The following is a 22,876-nucleotide window of genomic DNA, read 5'->3' on the forward strand; positions in this document are numbered from 1 at the left end:
AGAATAAAATTTGCATATAGAATCAAGACGTTCTATTTATTGGGCATCTGCTTTGCTTGGGAGCCTTATGCATATCCCATTAAATCTTCCCAGCACTGGTTAGGTAGGTATTCTTACCCTCTGAGCCCTGGGTGGTGAAGATAGGATTTGGCTGCCTCTAGATGGGTAACCCTGGGTCCCCGCTCTAGCCCCGCCCTGAGAAACTCTCTCCCAAACCATGAGGGTCCTCAAGACCCAGGCGGGTAGCTTGTGGGCAGCCCATGACCCCTGGACTATGGCCTGTGGGTGTGCACCCCCCAGGCCTTTCAGGAGCTAAGGGGCTGGTGGCTGTCAGGGTGAGAGCAGAACAAGGCAGCCAGCTGGGTTCCACACCCACATCCCTGGGGCCCTCCTGCAGGACAGGAATGGGGTGCGGGGCCCCCACTAACAGGACCCACTCCCTGACAGGGGGCGTGAGCTCACACCTCACCCCTCCTGTGTGTTCCATCTGGAGCCCCTCAGCCTCCCCTCCTGTGGGTACCCTGCAGCGCCCTCCACTGTGTTCACCTCCCAGATGCGTCTCATTCTAGTTTTTAGTAAACTTAGCTAGAAGGACCCACAATTTTTATGTTGTTCAATCTCCCAAAGCAAGTCACACAATAACTTAAATATGTAGCTGTTCAGCATTTTTCATTAAATAGATCCATGGAGGGGCGCCTGGGTGGCTCAGTCGGTTAAGCATCTGCCTTGGGCTCAGGTCATGATCCCAGGGTTCTGGGATCAAGTCCTGCATCAGGCTCCCTGCTCAGCAGGAAGCCTGCTTCTCCCTCTCCCACTCCCCCTGCTTGTGTTCCCTCTCTCGCTGTCTCTCTCTGTCAAATAAATAAATAAAAATCTTTAAAAACAATAAAAAGATATCCATGGAAAGCATGGATTCATAAATTGACCTTTCTGATCATGATTTAAAATTCAAAACTAACTTATGCTGCCTAGAGCTAAAAATCTACAAAATTCCCTTATAAATTTGCTTTTTATATATGCATATTATTTTACATATATATGTGCATGTATTGTGTACATGATACACATATATTTAATCTACATTTAATATACGTTTAATTTTTATTTAACCTAATATATTTACTTTTTCCTAATGTATTATGTTTCCTAATATGTATTTAATATATCTTAATATATGTTTATATGTTTATGTATTACTAATATAAATAAATAATATACTTTTTATTATATGTTTACAGGTTTATTTCCCTTTATATTTGTAGGTCTGTATATATGTATATATATAAAGAATAATTTACATATATAACGAGTGATTTTCAAACTTTAAAATGTAAAAATTAACTGCAAACATTGAAACAGAAGTTTTAGATTACTTTTTAAGAATTTGAGATGAATGATGTTTCGCAGGCCCTTTCAAATCTATGAGGTTCTTGGGCATTTTATTTTATATATAGGGCATTATTTATATTTTATAAAGGGTACTTGCATTTTAAATGTAATTAATATAAGATGGAATTTATATGAAGTTCCTATGAACTTTAATATATACATATATGTGGATTTTAAGTCTATCTTTTATAGCTAAATCTCCATGTGACCATTGGGATAACCCCGTAGGGGGTGTTAGGCGGATATTACCATTGTCCCTGTAGGGAGGACACAGAGGTCCACAGGCACTGGGCCACTGTTCCACTTCACCCAGGGACTTAACAGTTGGTCTGGAACTAGATTCCATGTCTGTGGCTTTTCCTCTGGGCTGAAATAGTGCCGATGCTGTGGGGGGAACGTAGATTTGCAACGAGGAAAACCCACAGGACCTGACACACACTTCGAGGTAACTATATTAGGATGGCCTTCTTTCTCATGCTCCGTGGAAGAGAGTATGATGCTGTGACTCAAACCTTATCAGTTCAGTTCAGACACTAATGAAAAACGTCATGGACACACGCACCATGCATGAGCCCACAGCACACTTACTTTCCCTCTCAGCACGCTCTGTTCTTCCAGACCCCCTGAAATCGGAGAAGCATCAAGAATTCTTTTATTTTTATTATTAAAATGTGTAAGATTAGGAAGATTCAACGGGCTGCAGATTTTTTCCAGTAAAAATTACTTTCAGCCATTCACTGGTCGATTCATCTCCTCTAGGACCATCTCTGCTGTCTTCCTGTGCACCAGGAATTGGTGCTGGATCCTGGCGAGGCAGGCCTCCTTAGCCGAAAAGCCCTCAGGTTCATAAACGCAGAAACAGAAGGCGCAGTACACGACCAAGGGCATTAACCCAGTCTGTTTGTTTTGTTTGCTTTAATTTTTATGTGCTAATTTTTAAATTCCACCTATGGGGTCAAAGGTATTAGTGTCATTGTGAGCTGTCCTGGGGGAGGGGAAAGTTTTGGGTAAGTTCAATATATTTAACTAAACTGGTCCTTGAGTTCACCCCAAAATAACTTGGAAATCATTTTTTTTTTTCCTGCCAAAACTCATGGGGTTTTGCCATCTTCTTTTTAATGTGTGTCCCTCTCAGAGCAGAGGGTAGAAGTCATCCGTCTACAGCTGGAGGAGTTTTGTCTGGAGACTCCGATGAAACCACGGACTAGAGTCACATACAGCGCGGCCCGCGACCCGGAAATCTCTGTCACCTCCTGTCACTGCACGGCCCAGGGCATCTGCCACCAGGCTGCTCTCACCACAGTTCTCTCCGTGAAGGCTGATCGGACCTTTTAATATGTGGCTTTATTCATTTCATGCCCATATAAAGAATTACAATGATTGATATTCCGGGGGGAAAACGACACATAAATAGATATATATGGAGAGAGACAGAGACAGAGAAGGAGAGATGCAGAGAGACCTAGAGACACAGAAAGACAGAGATGGGGAGAGAGTGCCCCTAGACACTGGCAATTAGTACCTCTTATGTACCTTGGGCCTAGAATATGCAAACACAGAAGTTAAAAATGCCAAATTATCTAACTGAGAGAAAAATACCGGCCCTTCCAGAAGCCCATGACAATGGCCAATACACTAGTTCCATTAAATGAGGGAGGAATGTGAAGTTCTTGGTCCACATTAGCATGTACCCCAACCACTGGTTAGAGGAATGAGCAGTGAAGTGTGACAGCGTTTTAAAATGAGATCGGGCATTCCAAAATAAAAGTATTACTGAAGGGAAACACAGAATCCATGCGTACCGTTGCAGGAAGGCAAGGCTCGGCTCCAGGCAGGTTTTCCGTCTGCTCCGATCACACACGTGATGGACGAGGGGTCCACAATCTTGTAGCCAGAGTCACACTGGTAAGTGACAGTTGAGCCAAGCTTGAAGTCCGTGCCAATTCTTGTCCCGTTCATTATATTTCCAGGGTCAAAACACGCTTCCCGTGGCTTCTCTGTGGAAGAAATAAATGTCAGCTCCATGAGGGCAGGAATCTTAACCTTCTGTTCGTTTGGTGGCTTACTCTTTTTATTTAGTGCCTAGAACAATGCCTGGTGTACAAGAAAGGCTCAAAAAGTATTCACAGATTGACCAATGACCAAGCTATTAGTGAATTATCAAGTTCATATTAATAATGATATGTCATAAAAATGATTATCAAGTTAACAATTATCAGTTAATAATTAAATATCATAGAAAAATAGGGAAAAAACTCCTATTTAATGAAAATATATTTCTTTTTTTAACCATATTTTACTGAAGAATTGCTATTGAATTACTGTCATTTAGGTTAAACAAATACAGCATTAATTTTTGTGCATCTTTTTCTCCCTCCTCTGGATTATAGCGCTGAACCAAAGACATTGACTTAGGAAGAGTTGAGGTCATTTTCGACCTTTGGACTTAAAGCCTATTGAGGTGAAATCACAGCACGTGTTAGAAAGAGGTGAGAGAATGCGGCTTCTCAGGAAGACTGGTTTGGTTCATGCAAGCTAAGCGTCCTTTCTGATACTGGTAATAGCAGGTGAACCTTCCCGGCAAAGTGCTTATGGATGAACCCCAAGCACCGCATCTGCCCTGTAATAACCACTCAGCCATCCCAACCTAATTGCAGGAACTGCGCAGATGAACCCAGGCCTGTTCCGTACCAGGCACTGAGCTGGGGGTACTGCACGCTTTAATTCTGCTCCTCACGACGTCTCTGCGGGGATTCTCACCAGCCTGCTGTCAATGCTGAGAATCTGAAGCTTGAGCTTGACAAGTTAAAAAACTTTCACTAAAAACCTGTCTTTTCCCAAATATAAATACAAAACTGTCTATTTCTTTTTTTCCCTCTGAGACTTGTAGCTATATGGTTAATTCCAGTTAACTTTTGGTGACCTTAATATTTTAAATGTCTTTATATTCAGTAGACCTTCCAAAATATTTCTAAATGGAAACATATATCTATAGTTATATTGTACATCATTTCATCATTTGAACTGCTTTTTGCTTGTTCATGTCAACATTCTTCATGCCGTCATCAAAGTTCCTGGTAATGTCAGAAGGCTCGAGAACTGACTTTTACAGATCTTCAAGTGATCAATATAGAAGTTGTCTGAGGTTTTCATCATTTTTTAGCTGAAAGTTATAAAAATACAATTTGGCTTGTGTATGTGTGTGTGTGAGACAGAGGGAGGCTGGGGTCATTAATGTGAATACATGCTGAAGGATAACATGTCTTTGCTCTCTCCTTTTGGCTTGACAATCTTTTCCCCTGTAGAAAGTTTACATGTCAGTTCCTCCATTCATTGTAGAAAATCCAGTGCTGATCACACATATAAAAGATTTCTGAAAATTATAAGGGGTAGACTGAATTGTTTTTGGCTGAGATTAATATTGGTCCCTATTTAAATCTTTTCTTACTGATTGTTTACATGCTGCTTATTACTAATCCTACACACTCGTGTTTGGAGGAAGAGCATCCTGAGAGATTGTGCATGTATGCCATGAAGGATGAATAATGAAATGAGTTTTGAAAACTTTACACTGTACATTCTCTTAGGAATGGATGATATTTAGAAGAGGAAAAAAGCACAAAGTGTGGGAAGTTTTGCAGGAAAAAAAGAGACCTGTTTAACTATTTATTCCTTATTTTCCATTATACTTATAAAAATCTATGTGTCAACATCAGCCAAACAGAGATGTCTTTGGCAATTGCTGATTTAATCTTAATTCTTAATTATAAGAATCTATTATGCTATTTTACTGACTTCCGTACTTTGGCTAAAATGCAATATATACTAAAAATATTATAGATTATAATATATTATCTCATTATATATTATAATACATAATATATATTAATTGAACATGTTAATATATTATAATATACATTATTATATTATACTATTGTTATAATATATATTATTATAGTATCACATTATAACACATTATTATATATTATTATATTGTAATATATGTGTTTTTACATATATTGCATTATAACCAAAGCATGTAAATGTATGCAGACATATATATAAATAAATGTATATTATATGAATATATAATCTATGATGACATATAACTGATAATACATATTATTATATGTAAAATAATATAAAACCTTCTTGCAGGCTTTTATTGGGCTGGTATTGGAGTCTGTCCCTGAGAACTGTGGATTGTGTTGGGACCAGTATTCTAATCATTTTGTTGAAAGCCGATTTGGGTATTTTGCAGGGTAGGTGACGTTGTGTTAACTCTCTGTAGCTGCATAAATCCCATATAGAGCCCGGAACATTTAGTTTAAGCAGAGAAGGAACGGATAAATAAACCAAGGGGTCCTGAAGGGTCACTCCAAGGAGATTGTTTACCACCGTCCAGCAGAGCGCACAGAGCATCCAGCAGACAGGAGCTCTGGTCTAGTCTCGGGCGTTTCCTGCACTCACGGCAGCCCCCCTATTCAGGATGCCCTCCCACACCCCCAGGAATGCCTGAAACTGCAGATAGCACCAGACCCCACATATATACGCCTATGACAGTTTAACTTATAAATACGGCACACTAAGAGAGGAGCAATAATAATTAACAATAAAATAGAGCAATTATAACAATATGCTGTAATAAAAGTTATGTGAATGTGGTATTTCTCTCTCTCTAAATATCTTATTGCCTTGTCCTCACCCCCCTTGTGACAGGGTGAGAGGATAAAACGCCCACCATATGGGAGGTTAGAGGAATGACCTAGACGGGGTGATCCAGCGTCAGGCGACGGGTGACCCTGAGACTGTAGCTCGGGGGGAGGGGCATCTGCTGAGGACAGACGCAGTGGACCCCGGTCACCCACACCAAGAACAGGGCAGCAAACCACAGAGAAGGGGTCTACCACACATGCCCGTTGCCTTCTCAGCCTCTTAATCATGTTTTGTTATAAATCTCTTTTAGTTTAGTTGACTGGTTAATGCCACTTACAGGATTATCTGCATGGCGTCACTAAGTTAGGTTTCTGATGGTAAGTGTAGTCTTCAATTCTCCAAAAGAACTGCATCAAATCTTTTGGTCCCATTCATCCGGTTGTCAGTTCAGGATGTTTCACCATAAATCACAGATACTGTTTTTGCTTACAGTTTGTCACATTTTCTAACTCAATGACTTCATAACGTGCTGTGTTTTGCCATAGTTTGTGTCCATTCTCCTTAAGGAGACACCCCTGAGTATTCCCGCCCTGGGGGTGAGCAGGTGGAATCAGCCAGGGGCCAGAGATGGTGTCTCAGCGAGGCTGCCCGCGGCTCCTACTCATCGTGCTGGAGCGTAGGTTCTGCTCCCTGCATCCCTGACCCTCCATGGGTGCTTGCTGGGGCAGAGCAAGATACTGCTCCTTCCCTTGTCTTCCGCTGGTTGTATTTGTTCACCGCCTCTACTGGAGAGCTCTCCAAACATTAAGAGCTCCAGCCGCCAGATAGATGGCTAGTCTGGTCACCAAAGAACCCAAACAAAAGATGCAGGTCTTTCCTCCCATTCTTATTCACTCGCTCATTGATCATCTATTCTAGAATGCCCTGGAGCGTACACGGTGTCCAAGTAGGCAGTGATAATGTGTACATCCCTATATTTAGATGCAGTGTCATGCTTTTTTAAATTCATTATAGAATGGGCATTGTCATGGTGAAGTGCATTTCTGTGAGTACTTGTTAATACAGAAACTACCTGATGATATGGTGGTAAATGCTTAAAAGTACTGTCTTCAATTATTCATAAACATTACAGATCCCATCCCCAAAGCACCAGAACTTCGCTGATTGCTGAATTGCTTAAATTTTTCTCTATTGCACATTTTAAGAAGAATTCGAAAGTTTTGTAGGTTTTGGTGTTTAGAGGGAAATACATTAATTTTCTACTTAAAACCATGTAAAGAGATACAAGTCCAGTGAAGAGTTAACAGAGATGAATTGTGTTTTGCATTTTATTTGACAATTTAATTACTAGTAATAAGTAACTCATAAGTTTAAATATACATATTTTCATTATTTTTTCCAAAGCACTCACTACTGTGAATTGATATTTCATTAAGTCCTTTTCTCTAATTCTTAGTAATGTACCTTGCATTTTCTTTGTTCACACGAGAAATGGATTTGGAAAGCATGTAATTATCTTCATGATTCTATAGCAAAACTCTTAGTTTAGGGCGGTTTTTGTTTGTGAGTTTGTCTCTGTTTGTTTTCTCTGGATGTTTGGTAACGGGGATGGTGGATCCCAAATGAAGTGGGAGACACCTGTCTGGTGACCACACAAGGAATCTCTGCCTGCCCTAGGCTCCTCATCGGACCAGCGCCCATGGGTGCAAGGGCAGGGGAAGGCCCACAGATATTACACATGGAAAAACATGGAGATAAATCTAAGCTATTTTGATGTACTTAATCTTAGTCATTCTGATGAAATAAATCAGAAGATATTAAAACACATCTTAAAATAATTCTTATATGCCATCAAATCCTTCAGTATACAAATCACAATTTATTTTTACATGGCCATAAATTCGGAGAAAAAGAAATTATTCATTTTTTTTTTTCTTTCAGCTAAGGTAGAAATGTGTCTCTGGATTTTCTTCTCCACTGGAAAGATCGAAATGTCTTTCCCCAGATGGATGACAGGGATGTGAACATTTTATGTATTAAACAGACATGCAAGACATCAGAAATAAATGCTTGCAATGGAAAAATCTCGATACAAATTATTTGACACACAAATTAAGCTGATCACAGTACCTTTAAATTCAATTGCGAACCCCGACAAGCCCACAGAAGCATCACTCCGAAATGCCAGAAAAAGACTATTTCCGCTACTCTCTATTCTTTCTGGGGCTTGAGAGCCCTGAAAACTTCCAAGGAGCGGTCTGTTGGAGTCCTCTCCTTCATAGATATGTAGGAAATCATAGCTGGGCTCCATGTTGAAACTAAAGGAAAGAGAATTCATCAGTTTAGGCATCTAATACGTGTCTCTCATCTTCCAGACCAGAAAGTTGCTGAGATCACACAGTGAGTTCATATGCTTCCAAGCAACACTTGTTAAAAATTAGAACAACCCGAAAGTTAAATGTAACGATAATTTAAATATCAAAGTAGCGGTGCATACAACAACTATCAATGATAAATACTGTTAATATTTTACATAATGACCACTGTATTGAAAATAGTATGATTTTGAAGTTATCAGTAAGAAGATGAATCCTAATAACGTGGACACAGTATCTCTTCCCCGCACCCTTGGAATTGCTAATGAAATATGGTTTGAAAGAAATGGGCTCAAAAGGGAAGAAGTCCCACTGATACTTGATTTTTATGTGAATATTTTTAGTTTGAAAAACATGTATCTTTGGTATTATATTAAAGTTTTGTTTAAAAAATTCTTTCCCTGTGAGTTTGTTTTTACTTTTAAAAATGTAATTGCTTCTCCTTGCTTGGGTAAATCGGCTGATGTGAGTCATCCCTGTGATGGTGCAGAGTGTGGTAGGCACCTGCTCCATCCCATGTTTCTCCATCACTGACTTTATCCCAGTTTTCTCTTTCCCATTCCCTTCCTTCTGTCTCCACTCCTCTTTCTTTCTTCCCTAGTATTAAATATCCTGGTTATCCCCAAATCTCTCAAGTGGGATTTGGCTTTCAGTGTCTCTGCCATTTTTGATGAGAAGGCTGATGATAGTCTGGGAGCTTCAAAAATGTACATACTCCAACAAAAGACTAAACTTGCAGATGGATAAGATCCCAATGAGATCAGAACAAACCAATAAATTAGAGGAATTTAAGTAATGCATCCTGACTGGCCTTCCACTTCTCCCCCATCTCTGATTCAGGGCCTTTGTTTCCTTAGCAAGGACTCATTCTGAGCAACTTCTACTCTCTCTCCTTTTAGTTGGCAGCATGTGTGGATAACAGGGATGGAGAGTCAGGAGTCTTAGTAATCACAAACATGGGCTTTGTTTAAGTGGTTTTGGTTTTCTGGAGATACAAGGGATGACACATGAACACAAGCTCTCTCCAGAAACTGTCCACAGCATTCTGAAGGAAGTGACAAAGAAGGGCCGCCACGGAGGACCCAACATGAATGGTGTACCCAGCGCTGCATCACGCCATCCCACTTTACGTCAAGGCTACACTGGGTCCCGTGGGAGGTCCCCGGACATATTTACTAAAGGAAGCTGTCAAAGGTCTCCTCGTCTATTTATTTGACCGATTTCTTGAAATCAGAAATGAGCAAGGAGTAAAAGATTGGCATGAGCAAGGATAAAGGCACCAACAGGAATTGTATCAACCAAGTGGAATTTAATTAGAATTTTTTTGGAACACTTTAAAGAATGTTATTAGAATCTGGTCACACTGCACCCCCAATAATTGGCGTAGCTAATTATTGTGACAGATTATTTTTGAGCACTGGAAATACATCAGGTCACAGACGGAAAGCATTCTGACTGCTTGCTTGCTCCCTCTCTCTCTGGATATACCATAATCCGTGCATAAAAGTCTGGAGTGAAATTTGTAATTCATTATGATTCCATTTGTAATATCCATTTTTTTTAAGATTTTATTTATTTATTTGACAGAGAGAGAGAGACAGCGAGAGAAGGATCACAAGCAGAGGGAGAGGGAGAAGCAGACTCCCCCTGAGCAGAGAGCCCGAAGCCAGGCTCAATCCCAGGACCCCGGGATCATGTCCTGAGCCAAAGGCAGATGCTTAATGACTGAGCCGCCTAGGCGCCTGTAAAATCCATTCTTAATTCTACTTATGCTAGCTGCACAATCCATGAACCCCAATAACAGGCCAAAGTCTGGCCCAGCTTTTAAACCAAATTTAAATTGAGTCCCAGTGTGTGAGTAGCGTAGGCCCCACAGTGTGCAGGGGTCTGTGTGCTGAGCCATCCTCCCCAATCATCCCAAGTGCCAGGATGAGCTTTGGAGCTAACGTTCCAGGTCACGTAATGCTTTGTCTTTACTGGTAGTAAGGCCGGCTGCCATCCACCCCCAGCCCCATAGAAACACACCTGACTTTGGTCACCTTCTTGAAACCGTGCATCTGGGCATCACGTATCAATGCCAGCCCCCCTTTGCTGGGGTAGGTGAAACCCTGTCCCCCACCCAGTGCTTCTGGTCTCCCCTCCATCTACTGAGTAGCTCTGGTTGGAAGGTCTCAGGATCATTCCCACCTAAGCACACACATGTTATCCGTGTCTTAGAAGTCCCAGGTGTTTGATTTTTCCATGAAATTGGGTCAGCTAATGACTTAAGAATCTAAAAGGTGGAAGAAAGCATGGAGATTTTCTACTTCAACTTTTTTCCAGAGAGGTGTGTAAAATAAGTAGAAAAAAAAGTCTTCTTGTATAAAACCGCCTTCTGTCTTATCACGTGGATTCCACTTTGGGAACCTTGATAATTAGTCACTGTGACACATTGGAAGATAGGAAACTTTTACTTATAAGGCTCTGTGTTTTCTAAAAGGCTTTTGTTAATTCATTTTTAATCTCCTGGTACCAGTGGTGTCTCCTGGTTTTAAGGAAGGCACTGGTAGAAGTTAGCATTCACAAAACCCACAAAGATATCCAAAAATATAGCAGCAAATGTTCAGTGGTTATGTGCAATAGCTGAGTGGCATACTAAGTATTCATCAGGAGGTAAATTTATAGCAGCTTGAGTAAATTCAAGACACGATGGCTTATCAAACTACTTAACATTTAGCATTACGGGCGTTTAAAATTACACTGATTCAGATCCCATCAGGAGGAGAAAGTGAAAGAAGATAATTACAACCAGGCCTGGAGTGGTGACATAAACATCAGAAAAGGAAACGTGTTCAATTGACAAATAAATGTAATTATACCACTTCACCCTGGAGAGGTAAGAGGTCAATAGGACAGCCTATAGAACCAGTTATTTTTTAAAACACCCCTTCCTTTAGTTCAAAAATCAAAATGCAGAAGTGGAGATCTTTGGATTTGGAAAAAAAATCAATTATCATATACCAGATACAGGTAAATGATAGTCCTATAGAATTTATATTTATAAGATAATCATAATGTTTGAAACTTCATCATCAAGTTTAGCAGGAGTAAGTTAATTTTTTAAAGAGTAATGGCTATTAATTCAAAGTTCACAGCAACCACATTTGGGGGAACTTCCATTTTCAAAATTCTATCAAGTCATGATATCTCAATGATAATGAAGATATCACAAATACAAAGGGCTGCCTTTGGGAATATCAGACAAGATGTATGATGGAAATGAATTCGTTATCACGCACGTGGAGAAATAGGAGACACTGATGAGAAATTATACTAAGTATATCTATATCACTTTTTTATTACTTTTCTTGAATATTCTGTAAATTAAGCCTTCTCATGTGGAACATATTGTGTGCAAGAAAGTATTTAAAAGTAATTCTTGCTATGTCATGTGTGTCCTAAGATAAGTAGAATGCTCGACAACAAAGTAATATATTTCCATTTATGTCATTTTGCAGCCTGATGTAGTATCTATTAGAATGAGACTGAGTGGCTTCATTCGATGTAAACCTGGGCAGTCCATGAAGGGATACACGAAGGAATTTTTAGGTATGACTTTGACATTCTGTAGGTATGACATTGACATTCTGTAGGCATGACTTTGACATTCTGTAGGCATGACTTTGACATTCTGTAGGTATGACACTGACATTCTATAGGCATGACACTGACATTCTGTAGGCATGACTTTGACATTCTGTAGGTATGGCATTGACATTCTATAGGTATGACTTTGACATTCTGTAGGTATGACTTTGACATTCTGTAGGTATGACTTTGACATTCTGTAGGTATGACTTTGACATTCTGTAGGTATGACTTTGACATTCTATAGGTATGACTTTGACATTCTGTAGGTATGACTGACATTCTGTAGGTATGACTTTGACATTCTTTAAGTATGACATTGACATTCTATAGGCATGACTTTGACATTCTGTAGGTATGACTTTGACATTCTATAGGTATGACACTTCACATTCTACCAAAGAGAGATTCTGCAAAAGATGGTACCTTTTGAAAATCAAGGCAATGACAAAGTCTGGATTCACTTTTATCCTCCAGTCACATTCTTTGCCGGGAGGATATGGCTGTGGGTAGTTCGGTGACAAGATGACACCTGCTGGGCCGGTCAGGTTCCCTCCACATGCAGCTGTCATGGAAGAGGAACAGTGCTGGTCAGTGTGAGGCAAGACAGCGCGTAATTCGTCAAGAACATTCACTATGTGTTGGGGAATTAAACAATCTTCCAGGTGAAAACTGAAGACCCAGGAGGGCTGTACATTTTTCATGGACTTGTTCATGATTTCTACATAACGTGCCATCCTGTTTTTAGGGAGGATTTTTAACTGCTGACAAATAAACTTGACTTGCTATAATCTTAAGCTTTACAGATTACTTTACTCCCCCACACTCCTAGGATGCACACAATACACACACAAAAACACTCGGGAAGGCGAAAGAAATCCCCACAAACATCATTTATGGTCCTGCTAATTCTTCTGTTCTTGCTAGTCCACAAAGTCATTGCCAGTTTGTTCTAGAAGGCATGCTTCATGCCCACTTGTGTTTCACTATTGCCTGGCATGGTTTTTGATCAAGTATTCAGGAAATATTCATCAAGTGAACGCATACACATTATTCCCCATATTTCTCACCATCCTCTGATGTGTGTAAGGTTTGGGACACAATTCAGAAATGACAAAACTAACAAAGTGTAAATGACATCTGGGAATAGAGAACCAAAAGCAGACGGAGCTAGGATGTCAATCCTAAAAATATTATGTGATCACAATGCTCAGTATGTTACTATCAGAAAAAAGCACTATAGATGATGCTGATCAATCTACTCTTTTTTTTTTTTTTTTTTACCTATCACATTTTAATTACCTGGGTTTACATTTCTATTAGGAAGATAACAATTATGAAGTTCAACGGTGTTAAGAGACAAGCCAATTTCCATTCTTAAACCTCAAAATGTTTAGGATGGTTTCATTTATTACATAGGATTTCTGTTAAATCTTCCATCATGTGGAAGGTGTGAAAACACTGCAAAATTCACAAGTATATACATTTCAGATGCATTCAGGAATGTGCTAAGTTTACGGTTCTCCATATCAAATACTGAGGTTTGTCACCAAGTTGCTTTAAGAAATCAGCCCAATTAAATTAAAATACTCCATCTAAACTAGATATTTTATTTCACATAATTGACCATGTATGCATATAGGAAAAAAAAAAGGTAAGTAGAGAAAGAAATACCCTAATCGGCAATCTTTTATACACAAACACACACACACACACACACAAATGACTTTTTTGGAAATCATATGAAGGTATGTGTGTGCTAATTTTCTGTGATGGCTGTGTCTTTAAATACTCATTTAGCACTCCTGAAAACAATGTTTTCAATAAGATATATTCCAGTACTTTCTGTTAAAATTTCAGTCTCATTAAAGGCAAACTCTACATAGTATCGTAGGAAATATTTATAATGAATTCAGATATATACTCGAGTAAGATGATATAATATTCACAGAAATGGTTAAACCCACATTTCCCCAGCATGCAGTTTGATTTTAATAAACTCGGCTGAGACCCCTGTCTAATCGGCTCTTCCAGGATGCTGCCTCTCACAGAATCAGGTGGAGAGCCCGGGCACGGACAGTGGCAGGTGGCTCGGGGTTGGAGCACACAGGTACCTCAGGGTCTGAGGACGTTCCACCACATGCGGGGTTTGCAAGATGAAGAACGACAGATTCAGGCCATCGGCTACCAGGGTGTTGCCAGCAGGAAGAATTGGGGGATGACACTAGGTACTGATTTAAGCAAAACAAAGGGGCATTCGGGTCTTATCCCGAACAGATCCAAGGAGGCATTTCTAAATGAGGTTATCTGAAAACTTCCAGTAGAATTAAGTAGCACTGTCCTGCTGTGTTTGTTCTCTCTTTGGGTCAGGCATTCTTCATTTTAGCTTCATTAGGTTTTAATTTGAAAGCTTGCGAAAATATTTTGGATAGCATTAGGATTTAGTACAAAATGTGACTCAGCTGCTCCAGGAAATCCTCCGGAGGGAATGGACACAGAGATGAAAACCACAAATTCATATCAATCCTCCATGCCCTATTTGAAATCCTTAGGATCCTCTCCTTTATATATACAGTCACACCTTCATCCATCACGGCATGAAGCAGTTCTCTTTAATGAGACACATCCACATTTATTTCTGCATCAAAACATTTCTGTGTTCATGCCATTAAACAACATAACTAGTTTTGAAATAGCCACCCTGTAGATCAGGGCAAGATGTGGACACAAAATGAATTTCTGTAAACGTAAGGTAAATTCTTGCTTTTCAGAGCTCTTCATAAGTTGGACTTGGAGAAAAGGGATTGCAAGCTATCTATCTGTCACTCACAACTAGAAAGTGGTGAGTGTCCTCTGGTCTGGAGGCAAGTCCTTTAGACTTAGCTGAAAACCCCCAAAGGAGGTGCCTCCACCATTGGAGTCTTTTGGGAAGTGAAGAAAGGGAGCTATCCAAATGATCCACAAGAAAAATCAGCAGCAAATGACAAGGTGGTGGAAATATGAATAACATACCAACAGGTGAGAGGTTAAGAGATTTCAGAAAAGTGAAAGAAACAAAAACAGGAAGGAAAACACTATAATAACAAAAGGGGGAAAAGAAATTAGTAGGCTAATAGGTAAAGAACAAATTCAAACGGCCAAGAAGAATATGAAATAAAAAAGCCTTCAACCTCAATGTTAATGTAAAATGCCTATTAAAACATCAAAGAATCATCACTTTCTGGCCATATCAAATTATGAGATTAAAAAATATGTAGTATTTTTCCCCCTCCTTTGGAGAAAATAAACACTCACTCTTGGCTCTATTGGTAATGTAAATTGGCGCACAATACCGAAAGAGTTTTGAAAAATGTTTTAAAAGCCCTGGAAGCATGTTAAGTTTGTAGAAATATGTCATTTATAAATAATCGTGGATACGTTTTGCAACAAGAGGGTTCATTTCTGCAGTCTTCATAGTAGAGAGGAGATGGAAGCAACCTAAGTGTAGAGTAAGACGGAATCGTGCGTTCAGTGTTGGCCGATCCACAGAGATACTGTGTAGTCATTAAAAACTAGCAGAGAATACACAGTAGCACAAAAAGATACTCATTTTGTATGGTAAGTCAAAGTGCAATTTACAAATTAAGCAGGATGCTGTCACTTATAAACATTTTAAAAATAGATTAGACATATATAAAATAATTATGAAGCTTACTTATGCATGTTTATGTTAATAGTATTTGCCTCCAGGTAGAAATATGACAGATTTTTGTCCTCTTTTTTTCTCTTAATGACATGTATTATTTTTTAATAAGGAAAAAGCTTAAAAAAAAGTTTTAAAAAATTAAAAACTGTCTTAAGTCAGCAGAACAGAATTTACATGGGTGCTAAGACATGATCAGCTGATGCCCTAATGGATGGGTTTCTTACAGAGGACATAAGCCTCATTTCTGGTGGAAAAGAAATGTTTACAGTGAAAAGATAACATTAATTTATGCCCAAATACACATTTTCTATTTTTCTGTTCACCATAATACCTATGTGTGTGGGCCTGGCTGTCAACATAATTGATACTCAATTGCCTGCAAGTGAGTTGAGCCTGTCCCTGGGGCTGATGCCCAAGGCAGAGGAAACACTGCCTATTTTCTCTGCTGAGAACTGGATTATTCACTTAATAAAATCTAATCATTGGTCAAAATTATATAACTTAGATATAAACTACCAGAAGATGATAGATGAGTTGGGAAGATGGTCAAATTTTACAAGTGTTTAAATTAATGTCAACTAAGAAATAATCTTTAAGAGTTTAACAGATAGTTGCATTGGTTTGGAATGTATCCTCCATGTGTTTAAAATCATGCAAAATGGGGGGGGGGCTGTCTTTCCCAATTTAAAAATAGAGCGATGGTTTGAAATGATGCTGCATTTATAGGTAATCACTCTACCTTAAAAAAGAAACACACAGAAATCTTGCAAGTCTCCAGATGACGTGGCTATTGAAATAAAATGCAGGACTGCGCCCACAGAAGTAACAAAATGTAAACTCAGCACGAAGCACCAAGCGCACGCAGGAAGCTTTCTGACAAGGTTGAGCATGCTAATAAGCAGAGCCATCAGATCTCATGCATCTTCACAATATACTTGAAGTACTTAGTGATAAGTTACGAGCTGCGTATCACAGCTCCACGGGACCACTGAGAATCTCTCTACTGCTGGGTATATGACAATAAAAATCATTTTAAATCACAAAATCCCCTCAAGTTCACCCTATGCAAAATGGCGTATTAACTATGTGCATATCATTTCATTATCACTTCTTCTCTCCATAGATTAATTAAATTTTACATTTTTCAGATCATAAAGAAGTACAAATTAAACTGTGACAGTTCATTAAAATAGTAAAGTTTAGCAGAGTTTCTTTCAAAAATAAGATGAAATAGCTATTTATGGTGAAATATTTAATTGAATGAGGGGACAATCTACATGTAATTACTATTTTATATAAAAATATATATTGTCCTAAAAAAAACATACTTTTGATAGAATATCTTAGTTATCAGTTATTAGGATAGTTATTCAAACTAAAGTCTGCAAAACCAACTGATATCCTTTCAATAAGGTCAAACAATCAAATTCTAGTGAATTTCAGAAGCATGTTTCTCCTTTTATCTTCATTTTGACCAAAGCAGTATAATTTCTGGTTTTCAGGATTCTATTAAAATGTACCAATATTATAGAACCATCTAAAAAAAGAAAATACTTTTTATTGAGTTGGTTTTGCTGAAGGGCATGTTTCTATATTAAAAATGAGACCAGCAATATTAGGGTTATGAATTTTCTGCCACCCAGAATTTTAAATTACAGTAATTTGACTGACCCATATTTTTACAAGATTTGTTAAGGATAGGAAATGTTAGATAAACGTCAATTACTGAACATTAAGTAAACCACTTTCTTTACTTCAGCTAATAAAATAAGGTTTAAAGGTTTACAATAAAATTTCCATACAGTCTCTGAGCTAGAGGGTGTGTACGAAACTCTGCAGAAATACTTCTGGAGAAATAACTCATATATGGAGCAATTTTAATGATAACACGCATTCATTCCGAAATGTAAAATTGCTGTTGCTCAATACCTATGCAAGTAGGAGGGTCCGGTTGCCAGAAGAATCGGTTATTCAGCTGTACACAGGTGATTTTAGCTTGTCCTTGGAGCTGATACCCAGGGTCACACTGGAAGGTGATGGTATCCCCCGGCTCTCTACTATCCCCGTAGCGGGTGCCGTTCTGAGGCATACCTGGATCGTTGCAGGTGGATGCAATTGATGCTGCAAAGCAAACACAAGAGCAGGTCAAATGATGGGAACAGGGTCCTCATACGTACAAATGTGTAACAGCTCTTGAGCATGGAAGCTCTCCTGACCGGCATCATGACTCATCTGTCTGCATACAAATGTCTGAAAAGTTTCTGTTCCCAGGAATACATTCAATAACATGCATCTTGATTATGATTACTTTGAACAAGTACAAGCAAAATTTGTTGAAACGCAACCAATGATGAGATATGTCAAGGGATTGTATCTTGCTCTACTTAACACACACACACACGAGTGCACATTCCCCTCCAATTTTCTTATTAACAATATTTTAATGAAATTTAAAATATTTAATTAAAGTACGCCAATCTCAAAGAACCTTGAGTGAAGCTGAATAGGATAAATTTATGGTCTGTGCCTTCCAGGTGACAACCAGGTAAGGTGACCAAATTGACGTTGGAATGGGAACCAGCTGGAGAAGGTGCAAGTCAGTTCAAACCAAGATATCATTAGTCTCAGAGGTGCTATTTTCTTGGTAAAATTATTAATAACCCCATTTCACTCTCAGAAAACTTCCGATTTGGACAATAAATTATATGGTTATCTTAGTTTTAACAAAAGCTCTGAAAATGATGACTTTTGGGTCAAAAAATAATAAAAGTATTAGCGCTGTGAACTGTGTAAGACTGTTGAATCACAGACCTGTATCTCTGAAACAAATAATACATTATATGTTAAAAAAAAAAAAAGAGGAAGATAGTAGGAAGGGAAAAATGAAGGGGGGAAATCGGAGGGGGAGACGATTGGACTATGAGACTATGGACTCTGAGAAACAAACTGAGGGTTCTAGAGGGGAGGGGGTGAGGGGATGGGTTAGCCTGGTGATGGGTATTAAAGAGGGCACGTTCTGCATGGAGCACTGGGTGTTATATGCAAACAATGAATCATGGAACACTCATCAAAAACTAGTGATGTAATGTATGGTGACTAACATAACATAATAAAATTAAAAAAATGCAAAAAAAAATTTCAGGTGGAAAGGGAGAAATGCATTCTCATAAGGCAATAAAGTTGAAATCTTGAAAAAAAAAAGTATTAGGAATTTCAAGTCAGTTTAATAGAGGCTAGCATCTCCAAAAAAGCTGGTAAGAGAACTTTTGGGGGACAGCTCGAGCACTGGAATGCGAGCGTCTGGCAATCATATGGAGTGCTATTGTAGTAGATGCACCTAAAGTCACGTCACAGAGCCAGCTACCAGCCCCACTCGAGTCCAATCAATGAAGATACCTTCCTACCCAGATTCTGGCCCAGAATTCTAACTCCCACATTGCACTGAAATGAAATGGCCTGAAAAATACTGGTTATTTTCACCAATTTCTGTAACTACTATGTACTTGACGTTCTACTAAAAATTAGGAAGACAAACATCAGGGTCCAAAGCTTAAAATATTTTTTTTTTTATTCCATTTTCATTTCAACTACAATAGTGAGCTCTCTCCCTCTTCACTGCAGAAGGGACTGTGATAGAAAGCTAGCTTTTCTTGTGGCACGCTCCAGGACACTTAACACCTGTTTGCTGAGAGAGAAAGATGAAAGAAAACAGCTATTGCCCCATGGTACACCACCATGCTGTCCACCCTAATGTTTGCAGATGTACGGTCGGTCATGCGTGGGCTTTGATTTCCATGTTTTGGGTTTCTTATTTGGTTTGGTTTGGGAAATCCTGGGGTATTGTTATACATTTGGCTAGATAGAAGAAATTTAAATATAAGTTACGAGACGCAAAAAAAGTGCAGGACCTGCTCTGTGTTCTTTAGGGATTTTTAACCTATGGCTGAACGAACAATCCAGGGCAATAGGAAATGGTTCAACTGGTTAGATGGAAGGAAAGGTAAGAACATCAAGGATCCTGAGAGCGGTCAGACTTGCTTCTGATCCCAGCCTTGCTCCTTGGGACTCGATCACTTAAGCTCACTAAACTTCAGGTAACTAATCAGGACAAATGAAACTATCTAACTCATTAAATCTGTCGTGAACATGATGTGTGGTATCTTGCAAACACCTCTGTCCTACTGTTCTCTAAGGTAATTGAAGGCTGAGGCTGCCTTACCCACTCACTATTTTTTCTCTAACTGGCTTTTATTATATGTTGAAACGTATAACCATGAAGATCTAGAACACTATTAATAACAAAAAGTAAGCATCTACATAGCAGTCAGATTAAAAATTAGAATATTACCAGGGCGCCTGTTTGGCTCAGTTGCTTAAACATCTGCCTTCGGCTCAGGTCATAATCCTGGAGTCCCAGGATCAAGTCCCGCATCGGGCTCCCTGCTCAGTGGGGAGTCTGCCTCTTCCTCTGGCCCTCCCCCATCTTGTGCTCTCTCTCTCCCTCAAATAAATAAATAAAATATTAAAAAAATAGATTATTACCACTCAGCAATATTGATAATACCTACCGATGCCTGAACTTCCTTACCTCACACCCTCCCTCCACTCCAGATGAAATCACTATTTTGAACTTCATGGTTATCATTCCTTTGCTTTTCTTGATAGTTACCATAAATATATGCATTCCAATAGTAGCTGCATGGGTAGCCTCCCTTTTGAACTCACATAAATGGAATCACACATTCCAGGTCTTCTGAGACTGTCTTTTTGGCTTGGTATTATGTTTCTGAGTCATCCACATTTAGATTTGATGCTCCGGTTTATTGATTTTCAGTGCATATGCTTTTCCATCGCATTAATGTACCAGCAAAAGCTTATGCTGGTTCAAGGGGCTTACCATCTTACCCTTCTGCCCTAACCATGAAAAACCATGTTTATTGGTCCTGGAAGAATAAGAGGAACAGGAAGCAAAACTTCCAGTCAGCCTGTGGATCTAGACCTTGAAGCAAAGCTACTCTGCAGTTGAAAACAGAGTCAATGTGCAGAGACAGTCTCAAATAGAGCTGCTCCAGCTGACACACACGGGGCTTATGTTTTGGGGTGCTTTGTTATGTAGCAATAGCTGACCAAAACAAGTCCTACGGTGGTAAACTCTTTTGTGCAAAAATATTTCAGTGATTTTAAAATATTTCAAATTCTCCTTCACTCCTAAAGGATGTTTTTACTGAGTTTATAGTTCAGGGTCAATAACTGGTTGGGATTTTTTCTCCCTCAATACTGTTAAGAAATTATTCTAGTTCTTCTGGCTTCCAGGTTCTCACGTCACCTCACAGTCTGAAACTATGATGAGATCACACTCTGTTTTTGGTATTCGAACTTTCACAATACTGTGTCTATGCATGATCTTCCTTTTATTAACCCCGCTTGGAATTTATTGGAGTTTTTGAATCTGAGGATTAAGCCATCATCCTATGGAATATCTCTGTTCCCCACTTCTCAAATTAAAATTGGGCAGATACCTCTAACTTCCATGTCTCTTAACCTTCCTCTCATTTTATAATCTTTTTAAACTTTGTTCTCTCTTGCAGGCAATTGTGGGGAATATTTTCCTTCCATCACCTGCTCTTTGTCTGCATCAGATTTATTATCTTAACATGACAGTGAGTTTTAAACTTTCCATCATTGTGCTTTTCGACTAGTCATCACTTGTTTTCAGATATATGTGGCTATTCATACAGGATATTGTTATTTACTCATATTTTCATTTTCTGTTATTATTTATGTGTTTTTACGTAATGATTTGGCAATTCCACTCACTATACAGTGCTCATCAGAAGTGTGCCTACCATCTGTCACCATACAACACTATTATAATACCACTAAGTTCACTATGCTGGAATTTTAACCCCATGTCTTATTCATTCCATAACTGTAAGCCTGTATCTCCCACTCCCCCTCACCCATTTTGTCCATGCCCCACACTCCCTCCCTTCTGGCAACTATCAATTTCTTCTCTGATTTATGGCTCTCTTTGTTGTTTTGTTGTTTGTTTTTTTTTTAAAGATTTTATTTATTTATTTGAGAGAGAGAGAATGAGAGAGAACACATGAGAGGGGATAGGGTCAGAGGGCAAAGCAGACTCCCTGCCGAGCAGGGAGCCCGATGCGGGACTCGATCCCGGGACTCCAGGATCGTGACCTGAGCCGAAGGCAGTCACTTAACCAACTGAGCCACCCAGGCGCCCTTTTTTGTTGTTTTTATGTTCTGTTTTTGTTTTTGTTTTGTTTTTTTACTTGTTTTTTTATTTTATTATGTTATGTTAGTCACCACACATCATTAGTTTTTGATGTAGTGATTCATGATTCATTGTTTTCGTATAACACCCAGTACTCCATGCAATATGTTCTGTTTTTTACACTCCACATATAACTGAAATCATATGGTACTTATCTTTGTATGTCTGACCCATTTCACTTGGCCTAATACCTTCTAGATCCACCCATGTTGTCACATATGGCAAGATCTCATTCTTTTTTATGGCTGAGTAGTGATATATATAAATATATATATATCTATATATATATCACTTCTTCTTTATCCATTAATGGACACTTGGGTTGCTTCCATATCTTGGATATTGTAAATAATGCTGCAATAAACATAGGGGTGCATATATATTTTCAAATTAGTGGGGGTTTTTTTGTTTTGTTTTCTTTGGGTAAATACCCACGTGGAATTACTGGATTGTATGGTATTTCGATTTTTAACTTCTTGAGGAACCTCCAAAGTGTTTCCACCCACAATGCCTGCACCATTTACAGTCCCACCAACAATAGACAAGGGTGCTTTTTTCTCCATATGCTTGCCAACACTTGTTATATCTTGTCTTTTTGATTCTAGTCATTCTAACAGGTGTAAGATCATATCTCATTGTGGTTTTGATTTACATTTCCCCGACGATTAGTGATATTGAACATCTTTTCATGTGTCTGTTGGCTATCTGGAAGTCTTCTCCGGAAAACTGTCTATTCAGTTCCTCTGCACAGTTTTTAATTGGGTTATTTGTTTTTTCTGGTGTTGAGTTGTATAAGTTCTTTATGCATTTGGGATATTAAACCCTTATAGGAAATATCACTTGCAAATA

General features: G+C 38.9%; 1 protein-coding gene across 1 annotated transcript in view; it reads right to left on the reverse strand.

Moving 5' to 3' along the window:
* CSMD1 (CUB and Sushi multiple domains 1) overlaps nucleotides 1-22,876 on the reverse strand; it is a 347,261-nt gene that overhangs the window by 204,965 nt on the left and 119,420 nt on the right. The window contains exons 15-18 of the mRNA XM_081812881.1: nucleotides 17,662-17,853; nucleotides 12,474-12,612; nucleotides 8,176-8,363; nucleotides 3,192-3,386 (exon numbers count right to left, since the gene is read on the reverse strand). Coding sequence (XP_081669007.1) covers nucleotides 3,192-3,386; nucleotides 8,176-8,363; nucleotides 12,474-12,612; nucleotides 17,662-17,853 — 714 coding nt within the window. The remainder of the gene's footprint in view (nucleotides 1-3,191; nucleotides 3,387-8,175; nucleotides 8,364-12,473; nucleotides 12,613-17,661; nucleotides 17,854-22,876) is intronic.

Source organism: Leptonychotes weddellii, chromosome 2 (assembly GCF_054177405.1).
Source record: "Leptonychotes weddellii isolate Sample4059 chromosome 2, ASM5417740v2, whole genome shotgun sequence".
Taxonomy (NCBI): Eukaryota; Metazoa; Chordata; class Mammalia; order Carnivora; family Phocidae; genus Leptonychotes; species Leptonychotes weddellii.